Source organism: Geotrypetes seraphini, chromosome 10 (assembly GCF_902459505.1).
Source record: "Geotrypetes seraphini chromosome 10, aGeoSer1.1, whole genome shotgun sequence".
NCBI lineage: Eukaryota > Metazoa > Chordata > Amphibia > Gymnophiona > Dermophiidae > Geotrypetes > Geotrypetes seraphini.
The window spans coordinates 49,009,412-49,031,003 of NC_047093.1; the positions used below are offsets into that span (position 1 = coordinate 49,009,412).

Below are 21,592 nucleotides of genomic sequence, written 5' to 3' on the forward strand. Positions count from 1 at the left end.
TGTGTTTGTCTGAATTTAAGAAAGTGTGGAACAGGCTCGTGGGATCTCCTAACCCTGTCCTGGAGGACCACCAGTCAGTCAGGTTTTCGAGTTAACCCTAATGAATATGCATGAGAAAGATTTACATATAATGGAGGTGACAGGCATGCAAATCAGCTCCATGCAAATTAATTAGGGCTATCCAGAAAACCTGACTGGCTGGTGGTCCTCCAGGACAGGATTGGGAGCCATTGTCTTAGGGAAAGGAAGAGATAGTGGATGCTGCAGATGGGCAGACTGGATGGGCCATTTGGCCTTTATATGCCATTGTTTTTCTGTGTTTCCACAGATCTCTGCATGTTGGTTCCTGTCCAAACAGGAATGAGGGAGTGGGATCAGCTAGCTGCTAATTGCTGGGGCAGGAACTGGAGTGCACAATTTATCCACATTGATGGGCTGCTGAAGCAGGAAGCAGTGGGGAAGGGGATGCTTCCCTGTTTGTTTTTGTGGCTAGGGGAGGAAAAAGCAGGTAAGGCAGGGGGTAGGAAATAGGAGGAAAGAGAGAGGATGATGGGGGGAAGAGGCTGGAGAGAGAAATAGACAATGCTGAAAGGTGGAAGCAGGGAGGCTGAGGGGTCACAGTAGACAGTGAGGCGGTAGAGAAGGATGGACAATGCTGGATGGTGGGCTGAGGCAAAAATAGGTCCGTGACAATCTAATTGAAAACACACCACACGGTTCAAGTCAGTAGCAGTCTACTTTTGAACACAGCTTGCTGTTCAGGTTGACATTAAGTCTAGGTGTGGACACAGCACACTGTTCTAAGAGCTGTAATCCACAACTAGACTTATCAACCTGAACAATGAGCTGTGTTCAAAAGAAGACTGCTTACTTACTTGAACTGTGTGATGTATTTACAATTAGATTGTCACTGACCTGTTTTTCATGCAGCCCCTGACACAACCCCAGAGGGGGCGAAACAGGGCCATGTTGGGCAATTGAGAATGGTCAATGTTTGTTGCAACACAACTATTTATACAGTTTTATGCAGGTCTGCTGGTTTTGGTTTTGTACAATGCAGGTATTACAGACACTAGCAGCACATTTAAGAGACCGAGTTCATACCCTAGCTTACACCTAAGTTTCATTCTTGTCACGCGGAAAAAAACCCAAAACATTGTAAATCTTCAGCATCCTACCAGAAGGCATCTGTACTTTGCTGTTGCAGAACTTCACAGGCAAATAATAAATCAGCTTGAAACACTAACAATGGTGATACATGTAAGTCTTTCCAGGGAGGCTCCGTAAACAAAATGGAGTTGGGACAGGTACCTGCATATAATGTATACAGCACTGCATAGGTCTAAAAGCGCTATAGAAATGATTAGTAAAAGTAGATTCAATAAATGACTAGTATTCTGTAAAAGGCACTCTGCACCAGTGGCATAGCAAGGGAGGGAGGTGCCCAGGGCGGTGGTGCCTGGCATCGCCGCACCGTGTGCCCCCCTACTTTTCCCTACCACTCAAGTGCTCTACTGTGTACCTTTTTAAATGTTTACCTGACTCGAACAGCAATCTTCTGCCTCCTGCTTATGCCAGCCTCGGCTCCCTTCTGACGTTCTGTCCTGGTCCCATGACCATGAGATGTCAGAAGGGAGCCAAGACTGGCGCGAGCAGGAAGTGAAAGATGCCGATCGCACCGGTGAACATTTCAAGAGGTATGCAGGTGGGGGGGGGGGCAGGAGAGGCACTGGTGCCCAGGGCAATCCGCACCCCCTACCCCCCCTTCCTACATCATTGCTCTGCACAGAGCATCCTTATATAGATTAGCCTAGCACACATTTTACACCTAACTTTGGGTGTGAGCATTTATATCTGACAAGGCTGGTGTAAATGCTTACACCCAAATAATGACAGTTACACATGCAAAATGCAGGTAATATATAACATTGTGCATAATTTCTGGGAACACCTTTAATCTGCCTCTCTTATGGCCATGCCCCCTTTGGCGTTGCATACTATGAAATTTAAGTACGTTACAGAATAAGGAGTAGGGCCAGTGGCATAGCAAGGGTGAGAGGCGCCCCCCCCCAGCAACATTCCTGGCATGAGCAACAACCCCCAAGCTGCTGTCGCTCCAGCTCTGTCTCTTCCTCTGACATCAATTCCTAGGCGCGAGTCCATGAAGTGATGTCAGAGGAAGAGCCGACATTGGTGCGACAGCAAGTTAGGGGTTTCTGCTCGCACCAGGGACATTACAGAGGTATGGGGAAAGGGAAATGGCGTGCATGCATGGCAGAGATGAGGACAGGTTCCTGTGACCAGGGCAGAACCCTTCCCCCCTCAGCCCCCCTTACTACGGCACTGAGTAGGATAGCTCTGCACATTACCTTCTAATTTTTTAAAATTAGGTGCTTATTAACTACACTAGTCTTGAAGCCCGTTACATTAATGGGTGCTAGAATATATGTCTGTCTGTCTTTCTTTCTCTCTCTCTCCCTGGCACCCTTTCTTTGTCTTTATGTTCCTCTCCCTGTGTCTTTCTTCCTTTTTTTCTGTCTCCCTCCTTCCTGCTGTCTGTCTGTCATTTTTTTCCCTGTGCAGCAGCAACAGCAGCAGCAGTATTTCCCTTCCCCTCCAGGTCCCTGTGCAGCAGTAGCAGCATTTTTCCCCACCCCCCTTCCCTACTCTTACCACGATGTGGCCTGCTCCTTTTGGCCCCTCCCCTTCCCTTCCCGCGGTCTAGCCTGCTCCAAGGGCCCCCCTTCCCTTATTGCGTTCCTCGCAGGCAGGCCCAACTTCTCCCTGCACGTTACCTTTTTTTTTCATTCTGTTGCCCTCCCTCGCGTGGCTCCCTGCCTGCCTGGTCTTGTTGAGCGGCTCGCAGATGGAGTCTTTTTTTTTCGGCGCTTCCCTGCCCGCCCCGCAGTCTGGCCTGCTCCGGGCAAATTTTTTTTTTTAAAGTTTAAAGGTGTCACGGCGGCTCCTCTCGATCCCCGCCAGCATCAGAAGCCTTCTCCGACGCTGGTGCGGCTCGTGAGAGGAGCCGACACCACGATCTTGTGGAGAGCAGGGAGTCCAGCGCTGGCGGCCAGTCCTGCCCGCGAGTGTAGGTAGGTGCTGTAATCTGGGGACTCGCACATGCGCACTCCTACTGCCACAGACCTACTGATCATGGATGAGAGATCACAGAACACGCAGGTAAGAGGGCGCATGCGCGTCTAGGGTTTTATTATATTATTAAATTAGATAGATAATTGTTAGTGCTTAATTGATTAATTTACCTAGGATCCATACTCAAATTTGGGTGACCTGTACAGAATCTACTACTACTATTTCTTATCATTTCTATAGCGCACTGTACATCAAAACACAGAAGAGACAGTCCCTGCTCAAAGAGCTTACAATCTGGTCAAGACAGATAAACTGGACAAGGCAGTCAGGTGGGGGAATTAGAGGGAATGATAAGACAGATATTGGTGCATAGAAGGTGGTCTAGAGTTAGGAAGTGAAAGCAACTTCAAAGAAGTGGGCTTTGAGTCTGGCTTTGAATCCTGCCACAGACAGAGCTCTGAGAATGAGTCTCACTACCTACAAGTATTGCCCATGAAGCTTAACAGACAAAGGCAAAACATTTCAAGTATTCTGGAAGTGCCCTTTAACATAGGACTTCCTAAAGACTTATGCACAACCTAAAGAAGTATATAAGGCCCCAACTGTTAATCTATGAGTAAAAGGTTCCTCTTCATCAGGTAGAACCCTTTGGACCATACAGAGACAGTGTCCACAAGGTCATCCACAGCTGTTTACTGTGTGTGCCACCATTCATAGGCCCAGGACAGAAGAAGAAGAATGCAGCCAACAACAGTATTTTGATCTAGTGACCATGCAGGCGATGGACCAGTTGGATCATTATCAACAAGGAATAAATCCAAAGAAATCAATTCAGTTGGTAGCAGCTGGTCTGTGGTGGCTAGCCATTGTGATTATATTAAATCTACAGTAGAGAATGACATGGGGAGAAATTTGTCCCCGCAGGAACTCAATTTTCCCATCCCCCCCCCCCCCCCCCGTTAGTTTTGTTGCTGTCCCTTTCCTGTAAGCTCTGCCTTAACCTCACAAGCCACGAACACTTATGATTTTATAGTGTTTGAGGCTTGTGCAGATGAGGATGGAGCTTGCAGGAATGGGACAGGGGCAGGGACCGGAAAAGAACTCACAGGGACAGGATGAGTTCCCACGGGGATGGTGAAAATGTGTCCCTGTGTCATTCTCTAATCCACAGTGTGATTTTTTAATACTTCTATTGTACAACACGTATGCAATCTGACTTTCACAGGGTATCTGACCCTAATATACTGAGACCTAGCAGTTCACCTTTTCGTTCTGTTTCAGTAAGGGAATACTTTGTGTAAGCTGTTAGATAACACAGATGTAAGTGATGTTAAATTACAATATATGCAGTGCCGTATTAAATAGATACAAGTTTTACAATAGTAATTATTGTCAAGGAAGTTTATTTTGTTTAAAAATTACAGGCCTTGCTGCCATCTTCCCCTCCCCACACACATCCAAAAAAGCCCCACTTCTCTTTCCACAACTCCACCTAGTCTAGTGGTTCTCAACCCAGTCCTTGAAACATACTAGCCAGTCAGGTTATAAGGATAGAAACATAAGAAGTTGCCACCACTGGGTCAGGCCAGAGGTCCATCGCGCCCAGCGGTCCGCTCCTGCGGCGGCCCATCAGGTCTGTGACCTGTGAAGTAGTTCCTTAATGAATATGCATAAGAAAGATTTGCTTACAATGGAGGCAATGCATGTAAGTAAATCATGCATATTCATTGTGAATATCCTAAAAACCTGGGTAGGTTATGTCCCAAGGACTGGGACATAACCTACCCTAGTTCCTAGGATATACTGTCTGAGCCCAGGGCCTACAGCCCCATCAGGTAAAATCATAAACACACCACATGGGCTGGCCCCTTAGCTTTGGAAGCAACACTGGGTGCAGCACTCAGGTTCAAGTCAGGTGTCCATCAATACTAGCTGGAATCCCACTTAAGTGCAGAGCGAAAGGTCAGCTACAGTCTGTTACAGAGAACCGTGCTGAGAGATTGTCACAGAAGTGATACTCCTGCAGCCCTTGGGGCTGGCCAGACTGCTTGGTACAACTGTAGCATACTATTTGGGGTAAGGTTTTATAAATGAGGATAGAAACAGGAGTGGGGAATAATATAACAGAGAATCAAATAGAAGTTTCTTAAGCTCCACTACAAGCATGTCCTTCTCTGCTTCACCCTCATGTAACAAGGAACAGAGGTAGTGTTCAAATGCATTTAGATGCTTTACAAAACCACAGAATCATCCAAAAGGGAAAATGATTTGCAGTTTGTAGTGTGGCATTTTATATTGTTGTCCTTCTGTATGTGTGACGTCCTTTAAGGTTGCAGTCTATTAGCCCTGCATTTTCTCTGAATGTTTGAGACCCTTCTGAATGGCTGCCAGAAGTCACTAGTTGAAGGTCTAACATACAGCATCAATGACAAAAACACCCGTTTTTATGCTTGGCCAAGGGACAGGATGAAACTTGTATCTAGACTGCACAGCAGAAAGTTCACTTTGGTTCCCATGACGAGACTCAGTCTGATCATCCGTTGGTAAGAAAACCCACCCGTCTCCTAACCAGCGGCCAGTGTTCCGATGGCTCAGAGAATGTAGGATTGTCAGGCGTTGACAGACAACTTGAGTTGCAGGTCTTGTGTACAAAACGCAGAGAGGTGCATGGCTTCCAGGTCTGAATGTAAACAAGCACCTGTTACAGAAGAGAAAAGGAAGACATTGCTCACACACATGAGACAACAATGGCTTATATATCAGCTGTAGACATTCGTTTATTAGAAAAAAATCAGCTGAAGTGATGCTTAATTCCACCTTTTGATAAAGCCTTCAGATAAACAGCTCTCACAACACTTTCAGTCATGTGTCTGAAAGATTCTGGCCCTAAACTCCCCAATCGGGCAGGCATCTTGACTGCTCTTCTGGTATCATACGAGATTATCACAGTACCTTCTCCACCGAGATGATCTTCCAGCTGTGCTAATATATTTGTCACACAGGTTTACACTCTAGAGTTTTACACAAATGTCTGACATACAGTAATTGTGACATCTTTGCTTCTGGAAGCATGACAGCCAAAGAACAAAGCAGTGAGTGCTCCTTCTGTGTGACCTGCATGCAATTGCCTTGTGCTTCCTGTTCTTTGTCCTTACCTTTACTAGAGTTCACTGTGGTGCATATGACTCCTAAAGTCTCTCAGGGTTTTCTGTGATCTCTTCCAGTCTGTCTTTATTGTGTCATCATCCCATATAGTGGATATCTCGGTGTCACTGACCCAATTTGGGTCATCAGCATAACAGACAGGATACAACAGAAGGGGCTGTACCGAGAACACCTTCAGATTCCGGTTCGCAAAGTGTGCCTTGTACTGTTCACTGAAAGAGCACCAGAAAGGGTTTAGTCATCTGTTACACAATAACTATCTGATGAGACAGGAATTGTAAAATTTAGTCTTCAGGTTTTGGCAGGCAGAGGGAGGGCAAAAAATTTCTGCATGCACTTTGGATGAAGATGTACTGTTTTCTGACTCCAGCACAGCCTCACAGTGACACCCAAATGTTTAATGTTAAATTCTGAACACACAGAACTGTAATTTAAACATCTGCTAACTCAGCTGGAAGTATATTCTGTCATTTTACTCAGTGTAAAGAGCCTTGAATTTCTTTCTAATCTACAAGGTCACAAGACATCTATTTATTTACAGTGGAACCTTGGTTTACGAGCATAATTCGTTCCAGAAGCATGCTCGTAAATCAAGTTACTCGTATATCAAAGCGAGTTTCCCCATAGGAATGAATGGAAACTCGCTTTGATTCGTTCTACCTCCTCCTCCCCCCCCCACCCGAGGCTACCGGCGCTGCTCCATCACCCCCTCCCCCCCGCTCTAACCAGCATCACACCCCCTGAACCGGCATCGCACCCCCCTAGCGAACACCACTCCCGCGAGAACCGCATCGCACCCCCGTGCTGAAAGCGGCATCCGTCCGCCCTTCCTCCCAAACATTCTCCTTACCCCATCTGCCGGTTGTGCGACTGAAAGAAATCTCCCGCCTCTTGCCTGGGCTGGGCCTTGAGCATCTGCGCATGCTCAAGGCCTTCTGGCTTTCGTTCTCTCCGAGATCTCGGAGAGAACGAAAGCCAGAAGGCCTTGAGCATGCGCAGATGCTCAAGGCCCAGCCCAGGCAAGAGGCGGGAGATTTCTTTCAGTCGCACAACCGGCAGATGGGGTAAGGAGCATGTTTGGGGGGTAAGGGCGGATGGATGCCGCTTTTAGCACGGGGGTGTGTGTGTGATGCCAGTTAGAGCGGGGGGAGGTGCTCGTGTAGCGGAACATGCTCGGTTTGCGAGACAAAAGTTTGCTAAGTGTTTTGCTCGTCTTGCAATACACTCGCAAACCGAGGTTCCACTGTATTAGGATTTATTAATTGCCTTTATGAAGAGATTCAGCTACAGTGGTATACAACAGGTATGTAGGGTTAAGCACAGGAACAGGAGTGAAGGAGTAGCCTAGTGGCTAAAGCAGCGAGCTAACAACTAGAGGAACTCGGTTCAAATCCCACTGTAGCTCCTTGTGATCTTAGGCAAGTCACTTAACCCTCAATTGCCTCTGTCACTTAACCCTCCATTGCCTCTGGTACAAATTTAGATTGTGAGCCCTCCAAGGACAGAAAATCCAAATACTGGACCCGATTATACACCACTTTGACAGCTTTCAGATAACCACACAAAGCAACAGGCATACACCCCCTCCCCTTTCTCCCAACACAGTGTACATGCATATTCTCATAAACACACACAAATACCAGACAGGTTCAAAGACAAGATGTACAAGTGCACAAAAAAAACATAGAAAGATCACTATCACATGGTGTAGCCAATCTGCCCATTTAGTAAATGATAGCAGATGAAGACCATCCAGTCTACCCAACAAAACCCTTTTTTCTTCTATGCCCACCCTATTTATTCTTGAATTCTGATACTGTCTACTTCCATTACCTCAACCTTGGAAATTTTTCTCTTTCCCTCTCTATATCTCCCTTGTCATGCCTCTCTTTAAGCCTGTCCCTATGTACTTTATAACAAAGATCATTGCCCATTTTAATAACCACCCTCTGGCCTGGCTCTATCCAGTTATCTGCTTAAACATACACCCTGCAATATTCAGCTGGCACTGAACACGGATATTCAATACAAGGGTTTTTAAAAAAAATTTTAAGCTGGCTAGCACATGCCCGGTTAACTCATATTCAGAGCTAACTGGCCATTGGTTAGCACAAAGTTAAGAACATTTGAATAGTAATCATATTTATGCACTAAAACTGGCCATGCACTGAATATCAGGAGATAACCAGACTTCATCCCCACCCCCCCAAATGCCCTCAACATATCTGCCTTGCACTTGCACTTTAGCACTAAACACTCATTATCTGTGGTTATCTACTCTGAATGTGAGCAGTTAGCTGCCGATAAGTGAGTTAACTGGTCAACAGCTGTCCCAGCTGGTCAACTCACTTTGAATATCAGCCGGACATTTTCCAGTACTGCACATGTAGTCAGTCGTCCAATTGAAATGTCAGAGATAAGCACCATCAGCTTTTATCCTGCTGATTATTCCTCTCTAATACACCTAAGCTCTTGCCAGCTGGGTACGAGTGCTTTCTTGCAATGGTCGATTCTGTCTGCTTTAAAGTGCATTTTAATGAAATGGCTGGAGCCAGATGCCTCGACTCTTTCTTTGTGGAAAGGTAGGGAGAATGAGAGGACACTCTCTAAAGTTGAAAGGGGATAGATTCCGTACAAACGTGAGGAAATTCTTCTTCACCCAGAGAGTGGTGAAGTGGAACGCTCTTCCGGAGTCTGTTATAGGGGAAAACACCCTCCAGGGTTTCAAGACAAAGTTGGACAAGTTCATGCTAAACTGGTGAGACTGGTCTTGACCTAGGGGCCGCCACGTGAGCGGACTGCAGGGCAGCATGGACCACTGGTCTGACCCAGCAGCGGCAATTCTTATGTTCTTATGGAGGATTCAAATGATTACCTTGCTGATCTGGGAACGTCGGAGTGTCCTGACCTATCTTCAGCATGAGGCCTGCGTTTCACAGCTACCTGGGAGCTTTTCTGGAATACCATGACTCCTTTGGCCAGGAGTCGGATTTTGAATTGCTGACTGTGATGTTCTTATGTTTTTGTTTATTTTCCGTTGTCTTCTAGTATACTGTTTTGTTCTTTGATGCTTAGTAACGGTGGGACTCCGGGAGTGGGGGGGGGGGGAGGAGAGAGTTTGTATTTTTAAAAAATTTGTTTGAGCTCTGTTTATTGGATGAAAATGTTGAATCTGTGTATTTTTCTTGGCTCAATAAAAATAATTTAAACATACACCCAAGCTTCCTTCCAGCTCTTCCTGCTTCCTTTTCTACCTTAAGATTTAATTATTTATTTATTCAATTTTCTATACCGTTTTCCCAGGGGAGCTCAGAACGGTTTACATGAATTTATTCAGGTACTCAAGCATTTTCCCTTGTCTGTCCTGGCGGGGCTCACAATCTATCTAATGTACCTGGGGCAATGGGGGGAATTAAGCGACTTGCCCAGAGTTACAAGAAGCAGCGTGGGTTTGAACCCACAACCTCAGAGTACTGAGGCTGTAGTTTTAACCACTGCACCACACCATACTACAACTCAGATGGAAACTCAGAACCATCAGAAAATACTTTGATGCAGCATCATTCCGCTTATTGGTTCAATCTTCCATCTTAAGCATGCTCGATTATTGTAACATCATTTACTTGGGATCCTTCAAAAAAAAAACAAAACAACCCTTCAAAGACTCCGAGTTATTCAAAATTCGTCAGTTCAACTGATTTTTGGATTGAAGAAATGGGAACACATAAGCCCCTATTATCAAAAACTTCACTGGCTGCCCCTGGAAGCACGAGTTTTGTTTAAATTTTTTTGTCTTTGTTTTAAATCAATAGTTGGTCTGGCCCCCACGTACTTGGTTTCTCAATTTAATCTGGATAGTTCTATTAGGTCCACACGTAGAATTCATCTGTTCACCTATCCGACAATAAAGGCCTGGACAGAACTCTTGCCTTCCAGGCAGGTAAATGGAACGATTGGCTGGATAACATTATCACGCATTCCTCATCCTACTTCAGTTTTAGAAAATCAGTAAAAACGAATTTGTTTAATCGATTTGTAACCTAAGAATTTTATAGTTTTTCACCTCTTCCATTCTGTAAGCTTGCATTCAATGTCTTTGTATGGTGACCACTTCGCTGATTGTCCAGCACCTCTTGTTGTAAACCACCTCTAACTATTATGGCTTGTATTCGATGACTTTATATTGTGACCACTTCGCTGATTGTCCAGCACATCCTGTTGTAAACTGCCTCAAACTATCATGGCTTTGGCGGTATATAAGAATAAAATTATTATTATTACAATTAGCCCCAAGTCTCATTTTTCATTTGTGCCTAGATCTTCACTCCCTATACAGTACCACTCTCTTTTGTTTCTTTTTCAGCCCAAATGCATATCCTGCATTTTTTGAGGATCAAATCTTAGCACTTAATTCATCTAGGACAGTGGTTCCCAACATGTCCTGGAGGACCCCCCAGGCCAGTCGGGTTTTCAGGATAGCCCTAATGAATATGCATGAGAGAGATCTGCATATAATGGAGGTGCCAGGCATGCAAATCTGCTCCATGCACATTCATTAGGGCTATCCTGAAAACCCGACTGGCCTGGGGGTCCTCCAGGACTGGGTTGGGAACCACTGATGTAGCACAATCTTTTGACCGTTTCATTTCACTGGAAAAACTAACCATTTGCCAATCCACAAGATACTCCTCCCATCTCAACTTTTTGATTTCCTAACGAGCCTCTCTTGAGGGACTTTATGAAATGTCTTTTGAAAATGTAGACACTCAATATCAACTAACTTAATAGATGCTTCCGATAATCGCCAGGGTCCACTATAAATGCGCCTGTTTAGCTTTCAAAATCCTACATGGTATCCTCCCTCCCTTTATCCCTCTTTCTTGGAATTCCTCAAACCCTAATACCACCAGATCCTCCCACAAATTAAAATTATCCTTCCCCTCGCTAAAAGGCATTTCCCACACAGAAAAGCTAGGGACCTCCCTCCACTTCAAAATCACTGAGCTCTGGAACAACCTTACCTCCCCTCTTCGGAACTTGAGCTCTCTCCAAGTTTTCCGCAAACATCTGAAAACCTGGCTTTTCTTAAAAATGTAAGTCTCCCTCCTACTTAGGAATCAAGGAAACTCTTTTATCTTGGCATCCCAAGTCCTCTAAATTTTCTTCACACTTCTACCTCTAACCCTCTGTTGTAGTTCCTTCCTATTTCTCCTACTGTAAACTGCGTCGAGCTCTACGAACGTGGAGATGATGCGGTATACAAACCTAAGGATTAGATTAGATTAGATTAGTTAGGTATGACCACCTTTTGCTAAATCTGTGCTAACTTCGCCCAAGCACATATATGTTTATCATAGTCTTGATACAGACAGCACAGCAAAAACCCATAGAGAAACAGACGGACGGAAACATGGACTGACTTGAGTCGCACACGCAGAAGCCCAGTCATACATATTCTAAAAACTTGAATAACTTTTTTTTTTTTTAGCTTAAGACAATTATGGCTCTGTTGCTCACTTTGGATGTGTATCGGACATGATAGGCAGGAATTCATCCACAGGAAGCATACGGGGCAGTGGCTCTGCGTTTAGCAGCTTCTGTGCTCCCTGCAGAGAGATAACATATCCCAGCGTCCAATACGAATAACTTGCATGCACCAGATTCTTCACACCCGCCACAGGCTCCTCTGGCTCAGTGTTCACCTGTTTCCTCCCCAGGTAACTAGAAGAGAGTCATTCAATCAGCATTCACTTGTGTAAATAAATGTTTGTATTCAGCATGCGCAAAGTATGCGTGTGTGTGCGTGCAACTTAAGCATCGTTGTGTACATATAGACAGTTTTAGTGCTGCTCCATGTGAATGGATCTCATCCTTCAGCTCTCCAAGGCTAGGAAAGAATATGTATGAAGTACCTAAAAACTTACATTAAGTCCCAATTCAGTTCTGCCTCGGTAACCTCTTTTATCAGCCTTATTAGGCGTTGCTTAAAGAATCCCTCAAAGCGCACATCATCCTCCATCACCAGAGCATAGTCCAGCTGCCGTTCTACAACCTGCAATGGGAACAGCACAAACACTGCACCTTAACTCCAGAAGTGTAAATTTCAGAGACTGGTCTACAAAAGAAGGATCATTTCCATTATGGTGCACAGCAAAAACCACAAAACCAAAGGCAAAAGTGGAGGTGATGGACAATGGCAGCCAAGTTTATTACAGCCACTGTGCCAATGAAAAAAACCAATTAATAAAAACTATTGATAAAATCAAATCAATAAAACAGTTCAATAAACAGTCCAATGAGAAGTCTAATAAAGTCTAGTAAAAGCATGCTAGCTGGCAAAAAGGAAGCAGCAAAAAGTCTGTATCGTAGTATTGTGGAATGGAAAATATCCCAGTTAGTTTACATAGTAGATGACGGCAGATAAAGACCCAAATGGTCCATCCAGTCTGCCCAACCTGATTCAATTTAAAATTTATTATTATTTTTTCTTCTTCTTAGCTGTTTCTGGGCTAGAATCCAAATTTCTGCCCAATACTGTGCTTAGGTTCCAACTATTAAAGTCTCCGTCAAAGCCCTCCCCAGACCATCCTCCACCAAACAGCCATAATTATGCTTCAATAGTCGATTCCAATGTGGTAAGCAATTACATTGGACTGAAATACCAATGTATCAATCCATAAGATGGCTATAAATAATGGCTTAGAAACAGTGAAACTAAATCTAATTGGAATTTTACCTCTTTCCAGACTGTAAAGTGACTGAGGAAGCAACCAACTTCACCTTTAGTAAGAGTTCTGCCTGAGAAGGGGTCGAAGTATCCTGGCAGCAGGTCCACACCTAATTTCTTAATATCACTGCTGTTCAAGGCACTGTAGAGCAAACAGAAAAAGCAGAACTTAAGGCAAAAGGTCTATGGCTGGCACAACAGATGAGTCTCACAATCCTTAACTTCTGTACTCAAAGATAAACATAAAGCACGATACAGATAAGTGTATATAGATTATATTTGGTTGAATTGGCCAACCTCCTTAGGAGGTGAGTAAATATTGTGTACTAAGATGCAATACTAATCCTAGTATTATATGTGAATATATGTAGGATGATTGATTTTGGTATAAACATATGCATATAAGTAGGATGTTTGATGTGCCCATGTGTTGTAACACCTCACAGAAGCTCTTTGTAAACCCTCTACAGAAGCTCATGTATTGTAACACCTTTACGGAAGCTCATGCAAACTGCTCTGAATTGACTCCCCAGTCATTAGTAGCGGTATAGAAGCTCACTATAAACAATTCTCTTCCAAATTTCAAGATGGTATGAAAATTATTCCCCAATAAACTGAGCTCTGGGAATACTGACCTGTCCAAGATCACAATGAGTGGCACAAGCACTATACCATAGTCTTTCTCTGCTATCATGTACTAACTAACTTATTCAGTCTGCCCAATTAACTCTTGTTCACATTGCAATTGATTCTTGAAGCTGTGGAAGTTTGGATAAATGACTTTAGGTTCAAACTCAACCCAGATAAGACAAAACATTTTTTAAGCGTCTCCATCAGATGCGATCAAGGAGGACTCTTTAAATTTGAACAGTAACATTTATTCCATCCTACCGACTATCAAAATTTTAGGAGTCTACCTTGATCGCAAATTATCCTTTGATTTTCATATTACTTCTCATGTTATTTTTTAAAAAATTATTATTATGTTTTATTAGGATTTTATATACCGCCTATCAAGGTTATCTAAGCGGTTTTACAATCAGGTACTCAAGCATTTTCCCTCTCTGTCCCGGTGGGCTCACAATCTATCTAACGTACCTGGGGCTATGGAGGATTAAGTGACTTGCCCAGGGTCACAAGGAGCAGCGCGTTAGTACAGTCTCTTATTTTGAGTTCACTGGATTATTGTAATGTTCTTTATCTTTCGATTTCTAAGCAAAACATAAAAAGGTTACAGATCATTCAAAATACTGCGGTACGATTGATTTTTGGATTGAAACGAACTGATCACATATCACACTGGCTGACAATGGAAGCTAGAGTAATTTTCAAGTTCGGTTATATATGTTTTAAAGCTTTGAATGGACTTTTGCCCAGTTATCTTTTATGACCATTTCAAATTCATAAACAGAAAACATTTATGCAAAGTACGATTCTTTGACTTTCCATCAGTAAAGGGATGTGTTTATAGACGGTTCTTTGGTAAAATGTTAACATATCAGGCGGCTATATGGGAGAAACAAGTCAGCACTCGCATATCATTTTCCACTTCCTATTTGGCTTTTAGAAAAATATTGAAAACATATTTGTTTGGCAAATATTTTGACTAATTTGCTGTGCTCATACTATGTTGGTTAGTATTTCTTGATTTGTGAACTGCATAGAACCATGAGGTAGTTACGGTTTATAAGAATCTATGTTATGTTATAAAAAAGTTGAAAAACACGTCTTAATTGCCCAACCCAAGCAGCGGAGCAAACAAAAAAAGATTTTAAACAAATGGCCTCAAAGTCCAAAGGACCAATAAACATCCCAAGGGGCAGCCATTCTTATAAGGGGAACTATGTTTAATCATAGGCCAGTTCCGGATAAGGTACCACAAGGAAAAAACTTCCCAAAAAACAGGAGAAAAACCTTTGGTTAAAAAGTCTGGGCTACAAAAAGCACGTTATGTTATAAACCAGGAGCCAGCTACTGGTTTTCTACTATCCTGGGTAGATTAGCATACAACAAATTCCAACAGTTAACCAAACACCCGATCTTTCTCATATATCAGAAGCAAAATCTGCAGCAGTTGAAACTACTTCTATAACTAGTGAGATTATTGCCTAAACTTCCAATCTCCTAGGTCCCAGTGACCTTTGCTAGACATTCTGTTATCACCATCAACTTACTGGACTGGACCCAGTTGGTTTCTGAGGCGTAGTATTAACCTAGTCATACCATGGTTTACAATATCAATGGCTTACGCATATCTATTCCATTGCCTGAGCTCTGACAGAGCAGGTTATATGCAATACATTGTGCTATAACCACAGTTTAAGTCTGACACTCGAAAGGACCCTTAGGCCCATCTGTCTACCCAGTTTTACTCCTAGTGCGTAACCATGGCCACCAGTTCATCTCTGCTTTCTCATTGCCTCTTCAACACTAGGAAGTCTCTGTGATATCACTCGTTTCTTGTTGTTTTTTTTTATTCTCTCATGCCTCTTACACCTTTCTATGGGAAAATCTCAACTTAACATGTCTAATGATATACACAATTTAACAATAAATATGAAATAGAAAACAGCTACTACAGTCTTGACACTGTGCACACCCACATGAGGGAGCTGGAACAAACTATATTAGAAAACCAAAAATTACTCCACCCGATACTGCCATCAAAGAAAAATAGGGAAGCTTGGATTAAAAAACAAGAGACCACAGTCCCTCCCCCCATCCTCCCTATTGATACCAACATAAAATTACATTACCTTTTATTAGAAGCTTGGCACAAACAACAAACGTTAACCATTGTAATGGACAAAATATCATTACCCTAATGTATTTTTCCTTTGTTTTACTTTTCTTTATCAATTGTATTTCTAACCCTTATCTTACCCTATGTCTTAAGTATAAAATATTATGTATTAGTTTTTACCCAATGTTATTATTTAAAGTTTGTTTTGTATTGTATTGTCCTTATTAGACTATATTTAACATGTTCATCGCTTAGAATTTGATTAAGCGATTAATCAAGAAAAATAATAAACTTGAAACTTGAAACCCCTTCCTATATTATAGAAACATTCCAAACAATCACGTAAGTAAGAGAAATGACAGAAGGTCTGGGTTCTTGCTCCTCCGATCATGGTGTAGTGTACAGAGACAAATCCAACATTATCAACCCCCAACCCACTGTACCCCCCTCCTCCCCATGTAACTCTGCAAGACATGCAGTTTTTTTACACAGGGCACCTCTAGTAGCGCAAGCGGGGTGGGGTCTGGGCCAGTACACAAACAGCCAGACACAAGCAGAGAAGATAAAGGAAAGTTTTTTCTTAACTCAAAAAGTAAAATCCTACACCCCGTTACTTCACAGGGCCAGGCACACAGTGAGCAGTCTTTTGGTTCAAAAGTCCTAAGGTGGAACTGTGGCTGATGGGATCCAAGATCTGGACCGTGGTTTGTAACAGCCACTGTCCCAAACATAGTCTTGTAAAAGTCTTCCGTCATCCAGGTAACAAGGTCTGGTCCTAGCCAGACTTAAAAGTCAGGTTCCCAAGTATTCGGCAAGAAAAGGTTTGGCCAATCAGAATGTCTAGTGGTTGTAGTTAAGGTATATGATGGCGCCACTTATTCCTCCTTTTCCCTCTGGGCCTCCTTCACCTAGTTTTCCTTAGGCAGGGACTTTGTCGCCACAAATGCAGTGACATCACAGCTGACGGATCTGACCTGGAAAAATGGCAAGCTCAGTAAAATCTAGTAAAACATTTTGCGCATGTATACTCTTTCCTGCCATTATATCTACTGTGTAATATTACCCTGCCATGTCCCCCTTCAGTTTTTCCTTTGTCCACGGTTGCAGAATGACCCGTTTTTTCCCCCCCCATCACCAGTTCTTATCATTCTTTATGATTTCAGCCTAGCATCTCTTCTATTCAAGATGCCAGACAAAAAGCCTAGTTTCAAACAGTGTATATTATGTACACATAAAATGTCAGTTACAGACCCGCATTTAGCATGTCTCTATTGTTTGGGAGCTACTCGGATGTTAAAATATGCTGTAATTGCTCAAATATGCAACCTAAAGCATTGAAAAGGAGGCTGCTAAAATTAAAAGACTACCTCCAACAGCAAATTGCTTCAACTGAGATTAGGTCAGGAGAACCTCCGTCAAAACAGAGAAAACTACTGTAACTCCCAGTGACCCTTCAAACTTACCTCAGAAGTCTATCTCTCCCCAAATGCCTTCTGTAAAACAAGGACAGCGGGAGAACCCAGGGCATTCTCTCCATCTCTTTATGGTGACAACTTCAACTGTTCCCACTAACCTTCAAGGACTGCCTGCTATGATGATGTCGAAACCGATGTCAACATCAGCATCACTCTCAATTCTGCCATTGGCGCTCACCTCAACCACCATTCATCAGATGGAAGCTGTGGCCCCTCCTTCCAACACAACAGGCCAATTAGAGAGCTCAGTTCAACGTCAGCATTTGGAGAACTCCACACACCACGATCGACAACATTGTTCCCAATGTTGGAGTCAATCACCTCAATGTCCAGCAGGACAATGGCATCATGGTGAATATCACCACCTTTGACACCAATCTTCATCTGGTTATGTAGGACAAGTTAGAGAATACCAGCAGGTTGGACAACATTATAAGCAAGCAATTCACTCATGACTCCAGGGGTCCAATCCTTTGGAGGCCTCTGGTTTGGAGGCCTCTGATGCATCTGAATCAATCAGCTCATGCTGCTCGGCATCTTCTTTATCTTCTCAGAGCAAGCTTTCAAAGCATGGGATATCATCTCAAACTGGGGCTAGAGATTCATCAGAATCAAAAGCAAACTCAGCTACTGAATTATATCAACTATTTCAGCAGTTTTTGGTGCAACAGCATTGTTTCTACCATTCAATATGTACACATTTGGCAGCACTAACTGTTTGCCACAACATCAATGACTTCACGCTCATGAAGCACCCAGTATCCACATATGTCCACATATAAAACCGCCAAATCCCGCTTGGGATCCGATATGGCTCTTTCCTCCCTTATGAAGCATTCCTTGAGCCTCTACAATTAGTTGAGCTTAAGAGTTTGACATGAAAAACTTTGTTCTTGATTGTGATAATCTCTGCACAAAGAATCAGAGAGTTAGAAGCCGTAGTGTACTATGCACCCTATACTCAAAATATTGTACAACAAGAAACTTTTGCGCACCCATTCAAAGTTCCTTCCGAAGGTGGTGTCTCTCTATCATTTAAATCAGACTATGTTGCTCCCTACCTTCTATTCCCAATGACATTTATCAGAACGTGATCAGGATTTACATACTCTGGATTGTAAAAAAGCAGTAGAGATTTACCTTGACCTCACCAGTTTTCCACAGAAACCATTGCAACTGTTAGTTTCCAATGGACCACCTGCAAACCGAAGACTAGTCTCTAAGAGAACAATGTCACTGTTTTGTCATCAATTGCATGACACACAGACTACACCTCCACATATCACAGCTCACCATTTGAGAGCCATGGCAGCAACTACAGCTTATTTGCAAAGAGCTACACCACTTGAAATCTGTACAGCAGCAACCTGGTCATCCACGCATACGTTTTCCAGGCACTGTTGCATAGACCAAGCATTGCAGGAGGATGCATTGCAGAATAGCTACACTTCATTCAGTGTTGTGACGTGACAACCTGCCACCTCCTCCAGTTCAGGTAACAGTTTTTCTTCTATTCATAATACTGTTTACAGCAGGGGTGCCCAAATGGTCGATTGCGATCGACCAGTAGATCTTCCTGCCTCCCCGAACCAGGCCAGGTGTGTACAAGCGCCGGACCCACAAGTCTTCACCTCCAATGCCAATTCTGACATTGGAGAGGAAGTTCTGGGCCAGCCAATCGCTGCCTGGCTGGCCTGGAACTTCCTCTCTGATGTCAGAATTGACGCAAGAGGTGAAGGTTTGTGGGTCAGGCGCTTGTACGCGCTAGGCCTGGCTCGGGGAAGCAGGGAGATATCAGTATGGTGGCTTTTGGGGGGGGGGGGCAGGGAGAAAGAAAGAATCAGGGAAGTGGAGAAATTGGCACGATGGCTTTGGGGGGGGGGCAGGGGGAAAGAGAAAGACAGAAATAAAGAGGGGGCAGGGGGGGAGAGAGAAAGACATTGTTTTTTTATCATAATCGTCCTTCTTTCTATCATTATTATTGTATTCCATTACCCTGCCTTTCCCTTTGTTTTCCTTTTCTGTTTATTCTGTTAGTCATTAATTTAATATGTTTTGTTCAGTGTCCATCTGTCTTTTATAACCCCTGTATTATCTGTAAATTGAATGATTTGTTCATCGCTTAGATATATGAGTAAGCGATTTATCAAATACTTAATAAACTTGAAACTTACTAAACCGCGATAGTGGTTTTTAGCACAGCTCCCTGCGCTAAAAACCACTATTGCGGTTTAGTAAAAGGGGAAGGGGTATATTTGTCTATTTTTATATAGTTGTTACTGAGGTGACATTGTATATTTTAAAGTCATCTGCCTTGACCTCTGAAAAAAACCCCGAATACAAATGATTAACATTTTCTCTGCGTACAGTGTGCTTTGTGCTTTTTAAAATTTTATTGTTGGTAGATCACTTTGACTTAGTCATTTTAAAAGTAGCTCGCAAGCCCAAAAAGTGTGGGCACCTCTGGTTTACAGTATAACTAAAACTGATTACCTTCAAAGCTTGAGTCACTACATGTGTGGCGATGAAGATCTCTGTCCATGGAGATATAGAAATTGCTTACCTGTAACGGTAGTTCTCTGTGGACAGATGATCTAGCCACAAAACCCTCCCACCCTGTCACATGCTATATACGCAACTGAAGGGAAGCATGGTGAAGGGAATGTTATGCAGTAGGTACAGTGGTAGGAGAGGGCACACATGCGCAGAAAGTTTTACTAGATTTTTCTGAGATTAATATTTTTCTGTGTCAGATCCATCAGTTGTAATGTCACTATGTGTGTGGCTAGGGTTATCTTATGGCTCCAGAAAAAGGACGGATTGAGACATCCAGATTTTACTTCCACTGAAAGCAATGGAAGTAAGGGGGACAGATTGAGGCATCTGGGTTTTACTTCCATTGAAACCAATGGAAGGAAAACCTGGATGTCTCAATTCGTCCTCCTTTTTCTGGATCCATAGGGTAACCCTATGTGCGGCTAGAAGATCACCTGTCCAGGGGAACTACCGGTAAGCAACTTCTATTTCTGACCCTGCCTTATATATTTCCTGGCAGTTGTTTTCCTGTCTCTTCCTGCCCATGTCACTTCCCCCTAAGGAGGAGCTACCTAGGTGGTTCTGACAATGTGACAGAGTATCCAGCAGGGGGAGTGGTAGTGTCCTATAGACTCCCTCACAACATCCATTCAAAATTTTACTGTAAACTCTAAGAGAAAGCAGTTGTAAATATGGTTCCCATATTAAAATAAACTTCTTATAATATTTAGGACCTCTTCTAACCCTGTACAATTAATTTAGCTTGCATTTCTTTTAAAAATCATCACTGCATTTAGCAACTGTTTTATTAAATTGACTAGTTGTTTAGCCCGTTACATTAACGGGTGCTAGCAGCCCTTCTCCCTTACTTTTACCTCCTCCCTGTCCAGCAGCACCCCCACCCATTCCCTGCTCCCCCTATATAGCAGTAGCCCTTTTCCTTTTATCTCCCCCTGTTCAGCATCACCCCATTTCCAGCTCCCCATATCCAGCAGTAGCTATTCTCCTTTGCAGGAGCCCTTCTCCCTTCCTTTTATCCCCCCCCCTCCCGGTCTAGCAGTACCTCTTCCCTGCTTCCCCTATCCAGCAGTAGGCCTCCCTTCCTGTTACCTCCCCCCCTGTCCAGAATCACCTCTTCCCCGCTCCTCCTGTACTGCAGCACCCCCTTACCTGCTCCCCCTGTCCAGTCCGGTGATCTCCAGCCAACAGGATGGCTCCTGCAGGGAGTCTATTTCCTGTCCGGTCCGCGCCAGGCGTGCGAGCCTGCTCCGCCCCCTCCCGACCTGCTGGGAGTATTTGAATTAGACCCGACGGTTCCTGTTGAGGGAAGCACTCCTCACCGGACTCAGCGGTGAACTCCAGCCATCGGGCCGACATCCGCCTTGGTTTGTTGTTTTTTTTTAGTTGAAAGATGCGGCGGTGGCTCCTCTCATGATCCCCGCCTGCGTCGGAAGTCCAACGCAAGCGGGGATCGTGAGATTAGCCACCGCCGCGTCTTTCAAAGAATCGTAAGCCGCGCATGCACACTTCCTATGTGTCAAATGCAGGGCTCACGTGACAGTGGATCGCAGGCGCTCCTCTTGCTCTCTGGCTGGTGTTAACGTCTGGGGCATTTTTTATTGTTATGTGTAATCAAGGCAGAGATGAGAAGTGGCTCGAGCCGACGCGCTTCTGCTGGGGACTCGTACAGTCCAGTCCTTCTGGAGAGTGTAGGGCAGTGGGGCCGTAGTAAGAGCGGGGCATGCTGCAGTCTTGGCGGCCACGGACATACGGATCATGGAAGCACGCCGATAAGACTGCGCATGCGCCGCCTACGGTTTTATTATATAGATGAGTGGCGATTGGGCAATATAT

At 43.8% G+C, this 21,592-nt stretch overlaps 1 protein-coding gene across 1 annotated transcript in view; it reads right to left on the bottom strand.

The window, feature by feature from the left end:
- Positions 1-4,192: 4,192 nt before the first annotated feature.
- Positions 4,193-21,592, bottom strand: part of CERCAM (cerebral endothelial cell adhesion molecule) — a 28,437-nt gene continuing 11,037 nt past the window's right edge. Inside the window, exons 9-13 of the mRNA XM_033961962.1 lie at positions 12,995-13,127; positions 12,183-12,310; positions 11,776-11,979; positions 6,249-6,470; positions 4,193-5,791 (exon numbers count right to left, since the gene is read on the bottom strand). Of these exons, the coding sequence (XP_033817853.1) occupies positions 6,254-6,470; positions 11,776-11,979; positions 12,183-12,310; positions 12,995-13,127 (682 nt within the window). The 3' untranslated portion in view covers positions 4,193-5,791; positions 6,249-6,253. The remainder of the gene's footprint in view (positions 5,792-6,248; positions 6,471-11,775; positions 11,980-12,182; positions 12,311-12,994; positions 13,128-21,592) is intronic.